At 42.1% G+C, this 22,236-nt stretch overlaps 1 protein-coding gene across 1 annotated transcript in view; it reads right to left on the reverse strand.

The window, feature by feature from the left end:
* Positions 1–2,533: 2,533 nt before the first annotated feature.
* Positions 2,534–22,236, reverse strand: part of lrriq1 (leucine-rich repeats and IQ motif containing 1) — a 45,443-nt gene continuing 25,740 nt past the window's right edge. The window contains exons 17-26 of the mRNA XM_034149197.1: positions 19,405–19,530; positions 18,895–18,984; positions 17,243–17,370; positions 16,008–16,079; positions 15,820–15,908; positions 14,267–14,368; positions 7,606–7,720; positions 6,435–6,495; positions 5,800–5,914; positions 2,534–2,667 (exon numbers count right to left, since the gene is read on the reverse strand). Coding sequence (XP_034005088.1) covers positions 2,534–2,667; positions 5,800–5,914; positions 6,435–6,495; positions 7,606–7,720; positions 14,267–14,368; positions 15,820–15,908; positions 16,008–16,079; positions 17,243–17,370; positions 18,895–18,984; positions 19,405–19,530 — 1,032 coding nt within the window. The remainder of the gene's footprint in view (positions 2,668–5,799; positions 5,915–6,434; positions 6,496–7,605; positions 7,721–14,266; positions 14,369–15,819; positions 15,909–16,007; positions 16,080–17,242; positions 17,371–18,894; positions 18,985–19,404; positions 19,531–22,236) is intronic.

The raw sequence follows: 22,236 nt of genomic DNA on the forward strand, positions 1-22,236 counted from the left end.
ACCTTGAGGACACATTGCCCAGATAAGGTTATAAAACAGGGATAATCTCCACATATATACTTGTGTTGAGAAGCCTATACTCAGTAATAACAGTGAAATGTGGATGTAAGATGGTTTAACCTGTAATATTGGTGTAATATGGCTGTACTATACTGTATGTGTATTAAGGATGTAACAGGAGTGCACATTTGGGGGAATTTCAATTATATACAAATCAATCTCTCTTGAATCTTCCTAAAACTGTCTTCAGTCAAATTTACCTTGAACGCCTGACAAAAAATGTCAAAAAATCTAAAGCAGTACAGCAGGCTTTCAAAAATACTCAGCCAAATGTACACTGTGCGAAACTGTAGCTAAAACTTGGAAGCAGACTCAGTTACGGTCCTCTAGTCTAATGCACTTGAAGACAGCACTCAGAGGGATTTGGATAGCAAAGGTCTCTCTGGCAGACTCCATCTGACAACTTGTGCTGACTTGAGGTCAGGCAGGCTGAGAGGGACATTCCTCATCTTATCTAAATGTGCGGTGGAGCACTCATTTCACCACGCAATGGATTTTGGATGTCTTAAGTTACATATAATTTAGCCATAACCCAAAAGTAAACAGAAGTAATGAAGACTGGTGGACGCTGGTTTAACAATATCGTTTCAGCAGCGGTAGTTGGGGAGGAAAGCCTGGGAAAACCTGAACACATGTCAAAGAAAGTGACAATATATAACTGCACACTTATTTCACCTGTCTCTGCATGATGTATGCAATAAATATCTGAAGTTGGCTTTATCAGAGTTGTGTATTGACTGATTGATGACAGATGATGTCCCCCCTGAAGGAGAACACTGCTCTTGGGTTTCACAACATCCCCCAAGTGGGCTGGACCACCACATCTCTGGCATACGCCACTCTGAAGACTGAAATCCCTGCAGTACAGTCAAAACACAGCCTGCAGACATGTGCAGAGCGAGAGATAGGAGAAGATAAATACACAGACATGCATTTCCTGCCAGGGAGCCACTCTGCAGCTCCGACTATTTGTTTTGACATTCATTAAGTTATCATTTCCAGGCGGCGAGGAACCTCCGAGCCTCGAGGTCCACCGCCTTCGGGGGGGCAGTGTTTGCGGACGGACGCCTTGTAGCTCTCCAAACTCAAATACACCAGAGACAAGGCCATTATAATCCACGACTGGAAATAAAGAAAACGTTGTTCTAATTCCAACACCAATGTTTGTGCCCGGCGCTTAAAAGCAGTCATTTCAAGCTCACTGTTGGCGAGCAGGAACTAAATGTAGCCTCTAAAATGTCACTTAACCCTTAAAATGGCGATATTTTGGGGAAATTAAAGAATGACTGTTTTCTAATATCTGGGCTACAATTACAATTTCATGACTTTTTGCAAAATGTGACTTTTTTTTCTAAAATGTATTGCCCATTTAGGGTATACATTTTTTTATTGAACCTATATGACACCCATGTTACACCCATGTTACATGCATATAACACCCATATGACACCAACATTACACCCAGGTTACACCTATAATATACACATATCACACCCAATACAACCATTTCACCCCCATATCACACCCATGTTACTGTACATCCATATCACACCCATGTTACACCAACATTGCCCCAACTTCACACCCATAGTACATCTAGGTTCCACCTGTGTTACACATGTTACACCCATTTATTACACCTATCTTACACCCATATTGCTGTTATTAGACCCATAATTCACTGTATTTACACCTATTTACACGAGTATAGGCTTCAAAACATAAGTCTATCTGTGAGTGATTATCTCTGTTTTATTATAACCTTATCGGGGCAATGTGTCCTCCAGGATACAGAAACTATTTAAGGGTTACATTTTAGTCTTAAAAGAGCAGAATACGTGTAAAAGGCAAGTCTCTTCCCACGGCTGCAAACTATAGTTACTTTGTTTGTTGTCAAGACAGTAAATCAGCATAGAAACAACTGCTCAGCATCCAAGGAAACATGAATTCACGGGTATAAAAAGTTCCTGGTTCTTATTTCCTGCCATCATTTGCATATAAAGCGTGCCATTTGGTTCCATGTGTTTGGTTCAGGCGCTGAAACTTGAGCTGAGTCAACATAACGAATGTGCCCGAAGATATTTGGGCTGGTCCGGGTCCTATTGCTCTTAATTCATTTTTGTTCGGGACGGGGAGCTCAAGTTTTCAGCTGAGTTTGAAAAGAACAGCTGCAGGGGGAAATGTTAAATTGCGAGAAAATATCCTTTTTAATAAAAATAAAGAGAGTTTTCGTCATGGAAGGAAGAAATGGTCTTGTGAGATCCATTGGTTCAAATATTGGGTCATTACCAAACACAGGTTGTTAGCAAACAATTGCATCCAAACTTTCCTGAACTTGATGCACATATTTTGAAGAACCTGCATTCTTAGGGATGAAAATGAACCAATATCAGATAGATATGTCTTTGAGTTCTTCACATGTTGGGTAAAGACATATCTTAAAAGGTGAAGTGGCTGTGGAAGAGTTTGTGTTTTACTTGTAGAATTTGTCCCTCTTCTTGCCCCCTCCCCAGCCGCCGCTCTTCACGACTGGGTTGTCTCGGAAGGAGATGCGCTCCTTTTTTGACGGAGCAGACGTGACTCTCGGAGGAGATGGGACTTCTTCTCCTGGAGACGTAGAAGGAAAATGCATCAATATCTCATGTGTGAATCGAACGGTGTCAAATCCACTTATCATAGCTGGTAATGCATACAATGTGTGCTTTTTAAATAGCAGATTTAGTGTTAGTCAATCACGATTCTACTGGATTGTTGCTGAAATGGCCTGCTCTTTTTATTTGCTCAGCCCTTGTTATGGTCCTTAAAGGTGGCGTAGGTAAGTTTGAGAAACCGGCTCGAGATACACTTTTTGTTATATTCCATGGAATGCTCTTAACATCCCGATAGCAATGAATATATTAAATGCTTTGACAAAAAATCCATAAAGAAATGTCATCTGTGGAAGCCGTAGTACTGTAAAAAGCACGACCAATCATTTGAGCCGGCCCGTCTAAAATAACTGGATGGCCTACCAGCCTGTCAGCCTTCCATCTGTGCACAAACTTATCTCGTGCCCTCATTGGTCATGTGCGCGTTCGTGTGTGTTGGAGGAGGGGCTCTGTAAGGAAGTGGCAGTTTTTCTCCGGTTGTGTATTTTCAAATTCGAGCGATCTCGAGCCGGTTTCTCAAACTTACCTACCCTACCTTTAATAGCGGTTATCAATAATCATCATTGAAAGGTTTCTAGGGTTAGGGTTAGGGTTAGGAAGGACTTTGCCCTCCAAAACAAACAGTTGCTTCAGTTGTGGGGAAAGTAATGTATCATTTATTGTACACCTAAGGATTTCCCTCTAAAAGGACCGAGTCAAAATATGATCTCATGTTGTCTCTCATCAAAAAACAAAGAAAACTTTCTCTCTCAAGTTGCTCGTGTCAACAGCCAATCAATGATGCCATTTATCTAAGCAATAATAACATAATCTAACACAAAGAGTGTTCCTTAAAACCTTAAAACAAGAAATGTGCAACTCTTGACCTTGCATGAGTTACATTTTGACTCCAGTTGAGTCTGTCTTTCATGAGGCTCGAGACAACACAATATTAAACCTGGCTGTAAAGTCTTAAGTCTGAGCAGGTGAGTTGTGTGTGAGCTGCACCAGAGGCCCATTCCTTTCCACCTGGGGATCAGTGCAGAGCTTTTCAAACACACAGTACAAAGGCAGCGCTTCGACCGGGCGTGATGCGTTCCACGTGTCGGCCGCCACACACAGGGCGCCACACAGCGGGGGGGGCTCTGGAGGATGGTGGGGGGGCAGATACGGCTCCAGATATCTGCACAGCTGGCACACTGTATAGAATATCCAACCACTCTCGAGTCATACCTAATTGCACCTCTAAAGATTTAGATTTTACACATGTCTGTCGTGTAACACCGTTTTCCTCCACTCACCTTCGTGTAATGCAGTTTGAAAATAAACCACCGCAGTCTTTGTGTTTATTTTCAGAAATTCGGGTGGTTTATTAAAGACTTTTGTCCAATTATCTGATCTAAATCAAAAACAGAACCTGTATATCTCGACGAAAGTACTGCGGTCGTGCCATTTAATGTACGGAGATGGGGGGAAAAGAAATGGCCGCACATTGGACCCAAACCGCTGTGACCAAATACATTTTTTCGATCATTTTACTCCTATTAGAGTTGAACGGCGGACGAAATTGCGGGAGCAGATATGCAACTCAAGTGGTTTCCTGTGTGCAGGTAATGAAAATATTTTGTGAGCCTGGAAACGCATTTTATGGCAGCGTCCCAGCAAGTGGTGAGTATCGCATTGCAGCGGGTTATAGAGTATTTATGTCATCGTGACTGCAATGGCAAAGCAAGTGAACCTCGTCACTTTAAAGCCTCACTTTGATGTATGCACGCCACTTCAGAAGGCACAACATATATGATCAATATTATTTGTTGTGCCTATTTGGGGGTGTGGGTTGACTAAAAAAAGATTAGCTGCTTATTTAGCTAATTCCCTATTTTCAACCAATTTCCTCGAATTGGTTTTTCATGATGCAACTCAGAACCCTTTGTGCCCTTTCCAAGTTTATATAATATCTAATTGGCTTTATGAGAAATGTTCTTGCCTTGGACATACATTCATATTTCAATTTGACAAATGTTGCTTAAGTGGTGTTTTCATCATCGCAGACAAAGGGGCTTTCTCTCTGCAGAACAACGGTCCGCCTGCCTAACACGACAACGCTCGCTGCTGCTGCACCTCGTGGAAATCATTTTGAAATCATCACCGGAATCCAATTTGTCTTTGTTACCGGGGACAGGGCTCTCCTTCACTTGGATTCCTGAGCTTGTTTAAAGTGGTCATCTGCCGTCAGTCTGTCAGTGGCATCTTTGTCGCTCAAACTCCTGACAGAAGACCCAGTCATTCGTCACTGAAAGGACTTTTTTTTGCCCGTTTCCTGTCAGAGGAGAAATTCGCGGCACTCTGTCCCCGGCCCGACCTCATGCTGCCCCCCCCCCCTCCCCTTTCAGAAACAGCCGACTAGTGGACTCAGTGTAGGTTGGATAAGCAGCAGACTTTATCGAGACTCGGCGTACTTACTGTAGGCCTGTGTGACCCGAGACACACGGGTGCAAAACATCTGTACACACATGTGCTTAATGTACAGGTATATACACACATTTGCATACAAAGATATTAAAATAATGACAATATATGATACTGATGATATATATTCTTAGGTTTGTACATGAAATAGCTTGAAACATTTGGACTTTTTAGGCAAAATGTCAGTTTAACTTAATAAAAAGTGTCATAAAGCTAACATAAGCATGAAGTAAATATGTTATACAACCATATTTTATACATACAGTATACATATATCTGTCTGTCTGTCTATTAATTGAATCATAGGTTAGGCATGTGTGTATGGAGGCATGTTTATATGTAAAAAAACGTTACTTTTATTGTTGTGATTAAACACTGCTCATTATTCCCTTACTGAAAATGTTGTTTAAATTAGCTTTTAAATCAAACATTGGCATTAAAAGTCTCTATTGACATTTATCTGGATTACCAGTTATTGTAAGAGAAGATTAAAAACAGAGTCAGTGACATGAATTGTTTACTTTAAGAGAATAGGCGTATATTGTGTTTCAGAACATTTTATTAATGTTTTTTTGGATTCTGTTCAACAATCACTCGGAAATCCCCTGTAAACGGGGCGATTTTGGGTAGAAAGACGACTCACTTGCATGACCCAAAGAGTTTCTGCGAGGATAATCGTTCTCGTTGCAGGGCTGGGCAGCTAAACTGTTGTTGGCGCACGATCGGCTGGCGTGACGTTCTGCGGATCCCAGGTCTGCCTGCACGCACAGAAACACACACAGAAAAGAGGCCCAACATGACACGCAAGCACTCCTGCATTTTGAATAACATTCAACAACCAGGGGCTCTGCCGTCTGAACATATCTAAGAAACAGGAGGAGAGGGCGTCTCCTCTTGCCAGTGATCATAACTCAAACTGCTCTATAACTGGGCAGGGAGACCTGTTACTCCCGACTTCAAAGCCCTCACGATCGTTCACGGGTCCATGCAAACTTCTCCAAAGTGACACTGGGATTTCTGCAAGTAAAATGAAGAAATTGCAGCCGGTTGATCCAATTGGAAGTGTCACTGTGGAGCGAAACAAACCTCCCCCCCTGCCTCCTTTAAAACCAAGGAGACAGGCTCCAGGAGAGGGAACCCACTGCAGGACCGCTGAATGTAAATACTGCATACCTTCACATGCATGAAAATAACCCCCCTAGAGAAGATCAAAATCAAGATGCACTGTCATTTAAATAAATGAGGGAAACAGAGGGGGGGGGGGGGGGGTGTACTCACCACGAGCTGCACTCTGCCTCCGTTCAGAATGTCCGAGCTGATCTCCGGTAAGAAATGCACGCTGAGTAAAAGATAAGAAAAAAAAGGCCGAACATTTAGAGCTCTGCATATCTCAAATCAATTCAGCAGTTTCCTTTCTTCCTCGCTAAGCTATTACCTCTGACCAAATAAACACAGATGCCATGTTTGATCATCTTAATGTCTATTTGTTAGGTAGGGGGTAGCACAGGCCAACATGCTGCTCACTGCCTCGGTTACAGAATGTTTTATGGTATGTATTTGAATAAACAGCAGTTATAATAAAGTGTCAGCTTAAACTCTTTTGGCATTTTGGTGAAACTTTGTTCCTTGGTATCCAAAAACAATCAGTACAATAATAACATTTTAAATTAACAGAATTAAGCATGGCCAATCAGATATCCTTTCTTTTTTATTAATAAAACCTGACCACTTGAAATAAATCAAATCTCCCTCGTCTCACTTGTTTTTTAAATTTGTGTTTCTTCACTTTCCCTACACAGAACGATGTCGTGTATTTGTACTGTTGGTTATAAATGCATCCATTACAGGAGGCAAGCATCCCTTAAATGGGAGTTTGGCAATATTTTTTGGATGGAAATGTATTTTTAATTACTGTAAAATTGTTAATTTAACTTCATTTTAGTGGAAAGATAAGTGGCATCTCGCCCTACAAATAGTTTTGCCTATTCGGTATCCCCCTCTGAGACGTATACTGCGTCCACAATAGAATAAAAAGTGAATTTTTTGTAGTATATAGTGCAGCGCACATACAGTATACTATCAGGATGTTACTGATGTGGCGCGGAGTGATACTGAGTAGTATGTAAGCCCACATCTAGAAGTATGAACGTATGTACCATTGCTGAAGACCTTTTAGGTAAATAAAGTTGTCTCATAGAAAGGTACCTTATTACACTCCATGACATGCGGTCAATTATACAGCATAAAGGACTATTACATTCTTGATGCTCAGAGAGTTTAAATGTTTCATATTTAAAAGCTCAACAGCAACGAGTGTCTCTTGACAAAACGTCCCAGTTGCACAGACAGAAATCACAGAGAAAACGTTCCAAAAAGATTACAAAATGCTTTTTTCTGTTATTGGTTAAAGTGACCATTTAAAACAGTTGCCCCTGATGAAGCGCCTCACCTCTCTGAGCCCCGGTCAGAGCGAGCAGCCTGGGTCTGAAGCCAATGCTGAGCTCGCTGCTGCTTCACTCGCTCCACCTTCTCCGCCTGCTGAAGCTCCAGCTCAGCCTGGACAACTGCACTCGACAGGAAACATCAAACAAACGTCACTGGCCATTATTTTTCTTGAAAGCTAAGCAACATTCTTGATGAGAGTGCTGTGCCTGATCAGGGAAAGTTGTGGTGAAGGTGGCATGCTTCTCGGCGTAATCAATACTGCAGGGAAGGGGTTGTTTTAACAGATTCTCACAGAAGTACAAGCTTAACAAATAAACAGCTCAAAAGGGCCTGATCTGGAGCAACAGTTGACATGTTACACTGTAATTACAGCCGGCCAGTTCCCAGCACCGAGAGATCAGTGGTCAGAGCTCCAAGTGTTTATGTTTGGGCTTAAGGTGGTGTATTTGTTTGGAGGACTCAGGGGCATTGCTATTTAAAGTCGCTGATAGATGCAACAGGAGGGGATCTACTTTTTCTAACAATTGTGGTTCTTTGTTAAATTGAATCTAAGCAGTGTTTGATAAAGAGAGGAATCTGAAGGGCTGCTGATTTACGAGGTTATGCTGAAATCCCATAATAAGGTCGTAATTCAAAGCAAACATTTACGTTGTGCTGACAGTAATGCCGCCGCAGATGGGTGTAAACTGATAATGGATTTCGACAGCCTGATGCTGGAACTAATGATGCATTTATTTAAGCCATTAACTTGCTTTTGCTGAGCTGTAAAAAAAAAAACAGGGGGGAGAATAGCTTTACAGTTTTCATGGGTTAATTGAGGAGCCCCCACTAAAAATGTCAAGTGATGGATGATTCCCCCGGGGCCGCGGCGGACAGGAAATGGCTACTCGCACTTCCCAAAAGCTGAAAACACACAGAGAGACAAGGCGAAGGCAGTCTGGAAAAAGAGAAAGTGTGCTCAATGAAGCACTCCAAAAAAAGGGGGATGTCGTGCATGTTTTCATAAATGATAGTTTTTAATTTGCACAACTGCTACTTTGCACAATTGTAATGTATACAGTATAATCCAATGGCAATATGTGTCTATTGTATATTTCAATATATTTCTGTAGCTTAGTGAGATTGTAGAGTGTTCAATATTTTCTTTATATTGGGTATTACTTAGATACTTTAGTGATATATGTCCTTTCTATTGTGACTTTGAATGTACTTGTCGCTGATGTTCATTTTTATTTTTATTATATTGGTATCCTATTGTATCTTTTCAATATTTTTTACTTGTGTAATGCTTCACAACACTGCTGCGTGACAAAATAATTTCCCATTTTGGGATAAATAAAGTATCTATCTATCTATCTATCCATCTATCTATCTATCTATCTACCTATACCTACCTATCTATCTATCTACCTATCTATCTATCTACCTATATATCTATCTACCTATCTATCTATCTATCTATCTATTTACCTATACCTACCTACCTACCTACCTATCTATCTATCTACCTATCTATCTATCTACCTATATATCTATCTACCTATATATCTATCTATCTATCTATTTACCTATACCTACCTATCTATCTATCTATCTATCCCTACCTATCTATCTATCTATCTACCTATACCTACCTATCTATCTATCTATCTATCCATCCATCTATCTATCTATCTACCTACCTACCTACCTACCTACCTACCTACCTATCTATCTATCTATCTATCTATCTAATCATAGGATCCTGTATTGATAAGTAAATACAAATGAAAGGCAAAATGGCTTTAAATTTGAAATCCCTAGATGTGAATTCATGAATGGTGGAAAGTATAAATCACAAGTTGATGAGCACCATGAAAAGAGTTTACTTCAGTAGCATAGAGCGTCTCTCCTCTCCCTCTCCCCCCCCTGAAGCCCCCTGCTGACCCCTCTCCACCTCCTGAATCCCCCTCCAGTTCTCCTCCAGGACATCAGGAGGGGGCCTGTAGGAGTCATGCCTGTTAAGAGGGGCTCTTAAGCACATTAAGAGATCTCGTCTCTTCTGAGAAGGGAAGAGCTCTGACTTAATATCAGAGGGTTTGGGAGGAGGAGGGGGGGGGGGGGGGGAGGGGGAGGAGGCTTTGGCCGGGAGAAAACCCCAGCTGAAGGAGAGACATAATGCTGGCACTTTGGAGCCTCCTCCTCCTCCTCCTCCTCCTCCCTCACTGCAGAAACAAACAACCCAGGGTCAGGCGGTGCATCAGGACCACAGCAGAGCCCAATAAGAACTGAATGAGTTGTGAGTGAGGATCCGGGACAGTGTAGGGAAAGTGAGCGGAGATGTGGGAATCAAACTACAATAAAGACAGAAGTGTAACTGTAAACAGTGAGGTTGTAAATGAGAAAAAAGTGAGATTGTAGTGTGTAGTTGTACATGAAACAAAAATGAAAACACCTGTAATGTTGGTCATACTTCTGATTGGCACAGTAGACGCTGTGAGTATACACAACTACAACAAGTATGGTAGATCGGCAAGGAAGTTGAACCATAAAGTAAGACAGATCTTTATAAAGTTGTAAGGTATACTGTAGAGGTATTAAAACAAAGTTTTGTAGCGTGTCCTCCACGTCTAAAGGCAAAAAGGATGCCAAATTTGGAAGGTGAGTCAGAAAGCCTGCCATTTTAAAGATCTTAGGTCAGTTGTTAGTTGGTTGTCCGTCAAACATACTCTATGAGGAGAGCGCTCCACTGCCTGAGATAAATACGAGATAATGGGGGTGAAATTGAATGCATATGAATGGTGGTAAATAGTCTGACATGAAGTTATTTTGGAGGATGGATGATAAACAAGACGATTGTGTTTCAGCTGGACTTTGTAGAGGACTTGAAGTGTGAAATCGAGTTAAGTGCTCAGGAGGTAGGGGTTCCAGTCTGAAATAAAAATATATACCCATGTGTCTCTCTGACATGAGGACGGATGTTTGGTGGGCTGGAAGAAGGAGGCTGGAAGGGGGTGTGTGCCTGGGGGGCTTGAGTGAAAGGAGTTGGTGAACAAGTAAGAGGAGAACCAAGGAGAAACGCTTTCACAACATCTGCAACATCTGCGGCACACAGACACATGATGATACAAACCATACAAAAAAAAAAGGGGAAGTGTGTTTCTACATTTTTTGCCTCTAAAGAGAAAATGTTTTGTGGCTCTGCTCCATTCTCTCCCTCTCTATCTCCCTCTCTGGGTATGTAAGCTGATACCCATTTCAAGTGGGTTACTCATGTCCAGCACATCCACACAAAGAGCCCGGATAAAATAAACACGCCGCGTCGGATATCTTGGAAAGAATCTGTCATGGGTTTGGGGCTAATCACCTCCAGAAGGGGCTTGACTCAAAGCCTGAAACGTTAGCCCCTGTCGGGGAGCGAGGCTGGGCCGGGCCGGGCTGAGAGTCCCCGGGCGCTGGGGACGGATCCGGAGGAGGGGTTGCTCCCACAGGTCAGGACCAGGGGGGCAGGAGGGGAGGAGGGCCCGTTTACAGACCTGAGCACCAGCTACACCGCCACCGGTGCTGCTACCTCACAATCACCTTGGAAAAAGGCAGCTGAATAGAATAGAATCCTTTATTGTCATTATACAGGTACAATGAGATGATTAGAGCTACTCCTTTTTCTAAGGTGCCATCAAAAATACAAAAAACCAACAAGAGATGTACAACATTCAGGAGGAGACCACATACAAACAACAAGCTTTCATACTTCAATATGCAGATAAAGTGAAAGTGCAGGGATATATCGTCGAGTCCTTAACCCATTATACAGAATCTGTTGAATTAGAAAACCTCTAAAACGGGGCTAGTTATGGTGCATTTCCACTGCAGGGCCTCGCACGGCTTAGTACGGTATAGTTAGGCCTTGGTAGGCCAGGCTCACTTTATGCTGCGTTTCCATTACAGTTTAGTAGCTGGGGCAGTAACTATAGTAACACAGTGTAGGCGGAGCCGTGACGTCATCTTCAATGCGAAACGCAAAACCAACATCAGCCGTTAGCTGTTAGCACTCAGAGCTCACAGCTCCTTATATATGTTCAGAAACTAGACAAAAGTTAAACAAGTACAAACCACAGACCGTCTGTGTCATGGTGAATACAGTCGCTGCTTTATTTATGTCTGTATAGGCCGTTGTTGTGAGTGTGGACGGTCGGAGCATACACTGCGTTAGCTTAGCCGATCTCCATTTAGAAAACACGCATTTTAAAAGGTTTTTCCCCTGCCGTCTGTCTGCAGACTTGACAAAGCATTAATTCATGGTTTTTACTAACCGGTATCAGTATGTTGTTACTTCGGCATCATTTTGAAACATGTATTACAATTAAATCACGGTAAGATATGTTCATTTTGTTGTAGTTGCCAGCGATTCTCTTACTAGTTTAGCATACTCAGGCCGGTTGTTGGCCCAGAAAGAACCTTGAATTTGGAGAGCCAGAAAAACTGTGAAAAAGTACCCGCTAGCCGGAACTACGCCTAGTGGAAACGCAACCAAAAACAGGCACGGCACGGCACGGCAGGCTTAAACCGCGCTGTAGTGGAAATGCGCCATTAGAGTAACAGATTTTGCAGGATCCCACTTTGTTAAATTGGGAAACTGAGTGATGTTTTAACCAAAGACACTCTTCCTTTATCAGCTGATGTAGCTGCTTCTCAAAAACACCAGTCCTGTTTGATGAATTATCAAGACAAGGGCGGAGAGGAGCGATAAGGACATTGGAAATAAACACAACTGGAAATATTGTTGTAACGTAATATGTCATTTGGATGGAGCCGGTCCTCGACTGCCAGTTGGCTGAAAGTCTATCCAAAGCTATGTTGTGCACAAACACATGTTAGTGTCAGTGGTCACAGTGACATACCACACCTGCATAATTGTCTGATGAAAGTGCCTTGTAAATTTGGCAAAAATAATAAAAGATTCTTAAAAATGTTTGAGTAAGTTGTTGCTTGATCTTTTCCTGGACAACAATAAATCAGTTTTAGCAACTTATAACTTTAACATGAAATGACAAGGAAACATATTCCTGCACGGCTTATTAAGGCTATTTCATGCTAATATGAGCATTGGACTTGGACCAGTCCCTTCACTGCCTGTTGGCAAACGCTCTGACTGCTGGATGACCGCAAGCTCTGTGGATGTGAGGCCTTGACCCTGGAGGGGGAGGGGGGGTGCGGAGGAAAGATGGAGACAGGCATGATAAAAGCAAATCCCCCCCCCCCCCCCTCTCCCTCCCTGAAGCTCTTCCCTCCCTTTTAAGTCTGGCTGTGGACGTCACAAAGCCAAATCATGTCTGCACCTCAGGGCAGGGGGCGGGGAAGATGGAGGGAGATGTGTTCGTCTACTGGGACTATCAATCTACTTTACAGCTGTCAATCACTTAACTCTTTGACATTGTTTGTATTATCCATAGCAATTAGAATGAGGTTTTAAAGAAGAATGTCATCCTTGATACTGAAAGTTGTGTGAAACCAGATACATTTATTGTTTTAATCAAGCTTGTACTTACCAGTGAGTTAATTTTATGGAGAATTTCTGCTTTCATACAACCTGGGTCTTTTTTGTGTAAGTGCTGCTTTTGCAACAATTTCTCATAACAAATGGTTGATGACTTATTCCTGATATGTTCTGTTTAGAAACATGACAGACTTCTTTTTTTAAGAAATTCTTCAGATACAACTCAGTTTAAAAAACAAACCATTGCTTTATAAAACAAGGGAAAGCATCTGCAGAAAGTAGTCTGTGCTTTGCTGGAACATTCTGGTTTTAATAACCACAAAAACTGCTAATACAGGCATAATATTTCCAAAATTACTATGGTGATGTATTTTTCACCCGTACTTCAAACTTTATTTCAGTGATGTAACTATGTTGGCAGATCTCACCACATAAGCCATTCCATGTTATTCTCACTGACAATTGCCAAAACTATGAAAATAATGAAGTTGTAAAAAATCTATATTTTCCTTAGACTGAGCTAAGCAGCACGCACGCACATTTCGTAGTGGCCAAACGGTGGTACTACAACGTATGTCAGTCACGTGATGTCATTGGGACAACAAATATTGTTTCCCATTAAATTAATTAATTAGTATTGGAACTTAAATTACGTCTGTAAATCAGCAGATACTTTTTTGTATACATATATCAACTTACCAGGATGAACACATAAATAGGCGTTTTTTTAAATGATTGTCCTAGAATTGTTAAATACCCTAAAAGGTCAAATCCATAGTTATTTTCCCTCCGACATTCATTTGACTGAGTCGAGACCGGCAATGGCGCTGCAGATTGGAGGCGGGGTTTAAGGAAAACACAGGTCGCATGCTCTATAGGCCCAGATTCCCGGATCGTCTGGGTATTTTTGTATTTGTGAGTCAGGTCATTTTGGTTTCATGCCGCCTCCAATGCTGTATCGATGTTTCCCTATTCATCCATGAAGGCTATGGCCAAAAGCTAAGATGGCGACGGCCAACATGCCAAAGTAGAAACTTTGAAACCGTAGTCAACATGGGTGACGTCACAGTGCCTATGGCCTCTTTCTATAAACAGTCAATGGTCTGAATTGAATGAACAGTCTCAAGTCTAAAGATTAAACATTAAATCTATGTAAAGGTGTATTTAAATGAGTAGCGTGTTTTCCTACCTTTTATTTCATTCCTGTTGTGTTGTGTTGGCCTGTTTCGTGCCTCCACTGGTCCCAGCTGGTAACTGTACTTTTTGACCGAGGAATGGCGGTCAAAGGGATCTAGCAGAGACAAAAAGAGAGAAAGGGTGAAAGAAGGACAAGGCAGGCTTCAAACAAGAAACAGAAAACCAAAATATGACATTCGGAACATTTTAGAACAGCGCTCTGGTTCCACTGAGGCAGATGCCATTAGGAGTTAGTTCAGACATAGACCTGTGTGCGGGTGGAGCAAGATGACAAGAGCCCTGCTATTGGAGTCATGCATTTGTAATTCTGATCAAAGAGCAGCCTCCCTCTACATGACGTTGGCATGATAATCGTGGCAGGACTACTGTTCGTCGGTGCAGAGCGGAGGTGAGGTCACCTTCCACTGCTCAACCACTACAATGAGAGGGAATGAAAGTCATCACAGGAAGACTTGTCAAGAGGTTTCTTGGCAATCGTTATTTCCTTCGCAGGCTCTCAAATAAGGCTCAACAAGAGGCGACAGCTCCTGGCTTCTGCTGTCTGTTATGGCTCGTTAACATACGCGGGGTGGAAAGGTTGGCTGCTGAAGCACAGCTGAAGGAACAAAGACGAGAATGAAAAGAGGCGATAATGGGTGTGGATTTTTTCCCGTTTTGGAAAATGGATTTATGTCCCAAGAGCAGCTCCTTCCATTTTGTAAGGGATATTTGGTGTTAAAGATTAGGAATGAGGAGACAGGAAGACACATTAGTTCAGGTGAGGAAGGATTACTGATTAAAGAAAGCTTTGTATTTGAGGCGATTTATTAGGTCAAAGAAAACATAAGAGCTTTCTGATTTGCCGGCATTATCTTTATAATTGTTCTCATTTCATATAACTTTATGCTAATTGGATAAGAAGCTAAAACATTCCACATACAAGAAACACAAATGCAAACAATTGTTACATGGAGGTGTTGATGCTATTAAGTCTACCCTCATAGATGTGGATAGGGTGGACAAAATAATAGAATCACTTGTCAGTATAACGCAATGCAACCTCTAAAGTTATTGTACAGTTGTGTATGAGATGTGAAGTTTAAAGGTGGGGTAGGTAATTCACTTCAGAAACACTTTTTGTTATATTCCATGGAATGCTCTTAACATCCCGATAGCAATGAATATCTTAAATGCTTTGACAATAAATACATAAAAATATGTCATCTGTGGAAGCCGTGGCGCTGTAAAAAGCACGACCAATCATCTGTGCCTGTCGCCCGGCTAAAATAACTGGATGGCCTACCTGCCTGTCAGCCTTCCATCTGTGCATAAACTTATCTCGTGCCCTCATTGGTCATGTGAACGTTCGTGTGTGTTGGAGGAGGGGCTCTGTAAGGAAGTCTGAAGGAAGGGGCAGATTTTTTTCGGCTGCGTACTTTCAAATTCTAGCGCACTCGAGCTGGTTTCTCCATTCTTACCTACCCTACCTTTAAGCCAGGTGTACCTTCAGTAATTATCTGGAAACTGAGTGTGTATTTAAAACGATATCCTTTTAGACACACTCACCTCTACGTTTAGTCTGCTGTTGTTTAGTTGACTTCATCTTCCGAGCTCTCTTGAGCATCTGGAGAGCTGTGTGGCTGTGAGTGAACCCCCTGAAAAAAAAAAAGGTCAGACTATCACACACATAATTACATTCAGTGAAATAACAAAACTCACATCAACAGAAGATATATGATAAGACGATGATTTACCATTCTTCTATAATCTTTTCCGATCTTTCAGAGAGACGGCTGAGCACCGACGCTGAAGCAGGAGACTTGCTTCTGAAATCACACAGAGATTATTGAGCTTAAAATAGGTTGTTAAACTATTTTTTTACCGCACTTTATTAAAGACTGTAAGGTAGATGGCACTTTAGTTCTGGAGCAATTTCTATATCATGACATGGACAATAAGCAATGTGAAATCTAATGTCATTCCTATCCATTGCCTTTGTTTTAAATATATGAATATTACAAAGTCTGTGTCGTATGAATCTCAGTTTATTGGTACATCCTACTTAAAGGTCACCTATCATGTTATTTTTAGGCATAGGTCTCAGATATATATAAAAAATATCAAAAACATGTCTATGAAGTGTTTTGCTCAAAATACCAAACAGATCACCCATTCTAGCCATGCCCCATATCCCTCTATTTCATTTCCTGTTTCAAAAGTGCTGATTTGGGGTATAAAGCTTAAAAAAAGATTGATTAAAAAAAAAAAGGAGGGGTCTGAGCTCATGTGGGACCCGGCAGCTACTGTCTAAACTAAATACTGCCGTGATGAAACGCCATATCATGGATTATCAAGGATTATTTCTGAAACAGTATGGAGCTCAAAGGCTTTCTCTCTTGCCGGTTATACCACAAGGGGAGTTCCTTTTTATTTCCTGCTTCTTCACACACATGCTCTCCAGTACAGGTTAGCTCTGAGTGTTAGCGATGCTAATGTAAACATGCACCGACCATATTACGTCCAAAACAGTTGGGCATTGATTCTGATAGCAACTTTTCTGATAGGGCCGTGGGTGTAAAGCCAGCCCACATTTCCGATATTACGTCATATCGGACGCAAATCTGTATCAGCTCCGTTGTAGCCCCGTTTTTAGAGATTTGGGTACGGAGGAAAAGAGAGAGGGTTTTATTTTCTGACGCTACGTGAGTTCCCTGACACACCGGGGACACATATTTATGTATAAAAGACATAAAAAAAATGCATTTTGCATGATAGGTCCCCTTTAAGGTGTGAATATGAAGACCATAGTTACTCTAAGTAGCCTGCTAAACACCTACAGCATATTCCCCATTCTAAACTGAGTTTGAGTTTGTTCTGTGGTTAGAAACCTACTCACACAAAAACACACCAACAACCTGTTACTTTGTAAGATGTTTGGTACCAAATGCAGTTAAATGGCAGGCAGTAATAAGGCTGTGGGTGAGTCTACCTGTTGGAGCTCTCAGGGGAAACTCTCTGTTCAGCAGCCTGTTCTGGAGGCACCCAGGCCTGCTTCGGCCTCCACACAGGCGGGGGTGAGAGTATATACTCAGAGGCTTCAGGAAAGTGAACAGGAGGCTGAAACAAATACATAAAACAGTGTCAGCAATAATCCAAAGTTCTTGACACTTTTACAGTTGGAGTGATTTTAAATCACTTGTTTATTGGGTCCTAAATTGGCTTCAAAATAGTTGTTCATTTACTGAAGTGGTTCTTTACATATGGGCGACTGTCGCTCTATCTGGAGAGACGTGACTGGGGCCATTCTGTGAGGACTGATGACTTGAGAGGTGCCAGTTTTGCCTCCTGGGCACTGCCGAGGTGCACTTGAGCAAGGACACCAGATCGCTGATCTCTGGTTGATCTGAAATAGCTACCCAAGCATGGGTATAAAGCCAAGACTAACTTTCATTGGGTGTTTCTCAATGTTGAGAACGCTTCCTTGGTAGCACATGTCTTCTGAGTCACTTGCTTCTGAAGCGAGGCAAGAATCCTTCCTAGCCTCGGAAAACGAAGAATTGTGGAACAGGCTAGCAGGTGTGCAGGTGTGCGTCATATGTGAGGCCCCGCCTTAAATGGAGCGTGATTTCCGGCAAAGATTTGGAAATTGGTCCGTGTGCAAAGCATTGTGGGGATTTTAAGACCGCGGAGTCTACACATGTGCAGCCTCGAAATTTCTCGCTACGAAGTACGCCGGCCTCGGTAGAATTCCAAGTATGCTGGACATTGGAACAGTCCTTCGGCGGCACTCGATGAAGTAGTATGCTTGAAATAGTGGCTCTGGAGCAGCCTTCCTCGACATTGAGAAACACCCATTGTGTGTGCGGTACTGTGTATACTGTTCGTGGGACGATTAAGGAGGATTTCATTCAAATCTTCCATTTCCACTTTTTACATTTGAAAATTGAATAAGAAAATAAAAAAACATGTGTGTTTTTAGAAGTTTGTGAGGCTTGAGCTCTAAATGTAAAAATATGTGCCTCTCTGTCTAGACAATATAGTCCTGAGTATGTGTAAAATGAAATATGATGTGTACAAGAATGTCCACTAACATTTAAATCAAGTGCATGTTTTCTTTTTAGGTCTTTGTCAGAGCATGTTCACAAAAGGAATGCTCTTATGTAAGTCAAACTAACAGCTTAATTTCTCTCCAGATCCCATTTTGGTGTGAAAGTGCTAAATTGTTGATCCCTGCCTTTGATGTGTACCTCGGTGTCAACACAATAAGTCCGGCCTGATGGCAGCTGCGCCGCATCAGCTGGCCTAAAGCAGCCACCGTGATGTACAGTGCTGAGCGCGCTCCAAAGAAAAGATCCAACGAGAGGTAAATGAAGGGGGAAAAAAACAGGACGACGATACGCCAGTGTGAAAAATGACATCTGCTGGTGCGGAGCAACCTTCAGCCCTCCAGGAAATAATCTTGTTTTTCAAAAGAGTAAATTCAAAGAGGAGAGTGAGGGAAATCCTGAAAGCGGCGATGGCCAAGATGAGAAAGAAACAAGAAAATAACTCTTCCATTGACATCACACAGGGGCTGGACATTCACACAATTGGTGGACCACTTTCACTAAAGCACCAGGTTTTCAGAGTATAAGATATTACCTTCAGAGACCGTGGCTGGTCTGACATAAGGTAACGTCTGGGAGGGGAGTCCTCAGGAAGGGACAATGTCCACTGTTTCTCCAACGCTGCCTACGAAAGAAAACATGTGTATTTACCAGTAATTGCATATTTCTGGAAAGGACAAGAGCAGAACAACAAAGAGTATTGTGTAGTGTGTTATATAGGCTTTAGTGCATGTAAATGGTCTGCAAAGGCTTAACTCCCTGTGTTCCCTCCAGAGGGAGTTTCTGTCCCACACACTCACTAAATATTCATGTTTCTGGACTCATGTGTAAACCTGTATTTGTTGGTGTCTTTTCACACAGGTTTTTCTGCATGTGTGTGCATATTTCTGTGTTTATGCATGTTTTTATTCATGTGGGATGGTGAGCATGAACTGTATGGATACAATGTTGGATAGTTATTAAAGATCCAGCTCTGTGCAGGTTTGTGTGTCTGACAGGTCGTGGGGGAAGCAACAACTGAACCATGAACGTGAGGAGCACATACCTCATCGAAGTCAAATTCATCCACGTCCACCTCCTCAAAGGTGTCATCCTCTGCAGCGTCAGGGCGTGTGAGAGCAGCCAGAGCAGATGCGAGCCTCCTCCTCAGAGAAAAGCCCCTCCAAAACGCCTGAAGAAATGGTTCAAAAATAAATTAAAAACTCCATGAATCACGAGGTAAATATTGTGTGCTATCCCATTAGAGAGATAAAACATGTTAACCTCTCTTTTAATTGCGCAGTGTTCTGCTGTCTGAACTCTGTGTGACTCCGGACTGAGACAAATGGAGCTCCAGTGAGCCTCTAAATCCTCCAATTCCCAGAGGGCCGCGGGGGGCACACTTCACTTCAAGTAGAGCCGAGCAGGAATCCTAGAACTCTTACTACCGCACTTCTTTGGAATCTGATGGATCACTCCGAATCCCCCATCCCACCACAACACACTTTTCTACAGTCCCTCCACTCCCACCTCCTCCCTCCGAGAGCCCTTAAGGACCCATCAAACACTTTGTGTGATGCGGAGTGATTTGGGAGAAGTGTTGAGTAGCATGTTTTTTAGAACAGCAGCCTGTGTCTATACACAGAGGATTAGCAGAATAAGCCTCCATAACACGTATGAGGAATGAAGATAAATGTTGAAGGGTGAAAATGGAAATATTCAGATATTCACTGGAAAATTCTAGTTGTAGCAGTAAGGTGCTTAATCGCACATTGACAGGTTAACAAGCAAATGCTGAATTAAATAGTGAAGTTTGTTTTGTTTTTTCTTTACAATAATTACAATTGCTCACTCAAGCTTACTGGATGCTAGTGTTCCTGCTCTTGGGTGGACCAAACAACCAATCTGAAGACTGCACATTAACCTATGGGAAATTGGGATTGGTAATTTTTCCTATTTTCAGACATTTCATAGACGCAATGATAAACCAACAAACCAAAAATAGAATTGACCAATTACCTCAAATTGACCATATATTTTGATCATTTCTGTTCTCTGACATTTGAGTTGTTCTAATGCAGTCTTCTTTAGTTTCCAATGCATCTGTGGACATAGTGATCTAATAGATGGGTTGACTGAACTGGACTTAGACACGATGATTAGAAAAGCTCTAAGAGGTGGATTAAATTAAGGTCAGATATTTGAACTTTATGAGCTCAGAAAAAATGGTCTGTCAGAAGGCGGTGCAACTGCAGTGTTGGTGGAGAAAAACAATTCTACACTTTGGCCCAATCCCAAACCACGCCCTACACCCTACACCCTACACCCTACACCCTACACCCTACACCCTACACCCTACACCCTACACCCTACACCCTACACCCTACCCCTCCATTTGCACGTTCGCGTGGAGGGTCCGCCACATTAAGTGCTGTTCCAAACCAACGAGTGTGGAGCGGTGTGGAGGGGGAGTGGGCTATCAAGCCCTCAAACAGCGAGTCTGCATCGGTGCTGACTTGAGACCAGTCACTACCTGACCGGTCTCAACGCTGTGTGTGTCCGTCAGGAAACACGCTGTTTACAAGTAGTTCCAGCAAACATCCACTGATAAATTGCGATGTTAACAACCTCATGATAACCTCATATTTTTTTAATTTAAGGTTTAAGGTTTAAAACTAAAAGAGCTTTACAAAAAAGTAACACAATTAAAGATGTTTGGAGTTTTATTTGAGTTATTATTTTAAATGTTTTGTCAAAGAGATGCTGATTTGAAACCGTTGTTACCATGGATGTATAATAAGAACTGGATACAGCGTGGGAGGCGGGGCCTCATTCATTCCTATGAGAGTTGCTCATTCGCGCATGATGATAAAATGGCCCAACTTTTGAGAGAGCGAAACGTCACAGATTACCCGGCATGCCTGAGAAGTACCCGTATGTGCGCAACTTTAACCATGCCCCCCAAAATGCTCGTTCACATCAAGCACGTCAATTTGCGTCCACGTAACAGCACCGCACGTTCATGACAGCATGGTATGGTAATGGTTTGTTATTATGATAGATTTGATATTAACGAGGCGGCAGTTAGCAGCTAGCGGTTAGCTAGTAATTATGCTAATTTACACATCAATCGTTATGTACTTTTATTTTACGCTGTAACAGGATCTAGTGGTATCCAAGCAACAGAGCTTCATTTAGCATGAAAGAATTATTGCACTGTATATTTAAGCAATAGCTCACGACAGGCCGTGGTATATGCTCATTATATCACAGCTAAGGGGCGTGGTTCGGCCCGACGCGAAGCGGAGGGTCGACAACCCCCTTAGCTGTGATATAATGAGCATATATCACGGCCTGAAGTGAGCTATTGCTTTTATAAAACGGTTACCAAGTGTGGCAATATGAAAGAAAAATACACACTCTAATTTAAATAGTTTTTATTAGTAAATAATGATGTTCAAAATAAAATAGTCCCTCTGTTGCCTTCTGCACGAAACATAGTGCGAGGTGGTTGCTATGCAACAACACTAACAACAGCTAGCGAACATATTAGACAGAGAGCGTTGATCCATTATTTGGCTATTTATTTACATTAATGTGTATGTTGCCGTTTATTGTGCACCCACTGAAAAACTGTCCAGCATCAGTAGCATGGCTTACGTGGTTACTTGTATAGGCTGAGGTTGTTCTAGGCTGTTGCTTGGCGTGGCGAGAATATTGCTCCACTTGCTCCGGTCCCCGAGATTCGGCTTCCAGTAGCTCTGGAGAGAGCTTTCGTACCTGTGGCCACTAACGGTCATAATTTCTCTGCTTTGTTTCAAGACCCGCATCAGAAAGCTTTTGAATGGTGATACTTTTCCAGTTGGTCTACCTGCTCTTCACGTAGCTCTACATGTCG

Source organism: Trematomus bernacchii, unplaced genomic scaffold (assembly GCF_902827165.1).
Source record: "Trematomus bernacchii unplaced genomic scaffold, fTreBer1.1, whole genome shotgun sequence".
Lineage (NCBI taxonomy): Eukaryota > Metazoa > Chordata > Actinopteri > Perciformes > Nototheniidae > Trematomus > Trematomus bernacchii.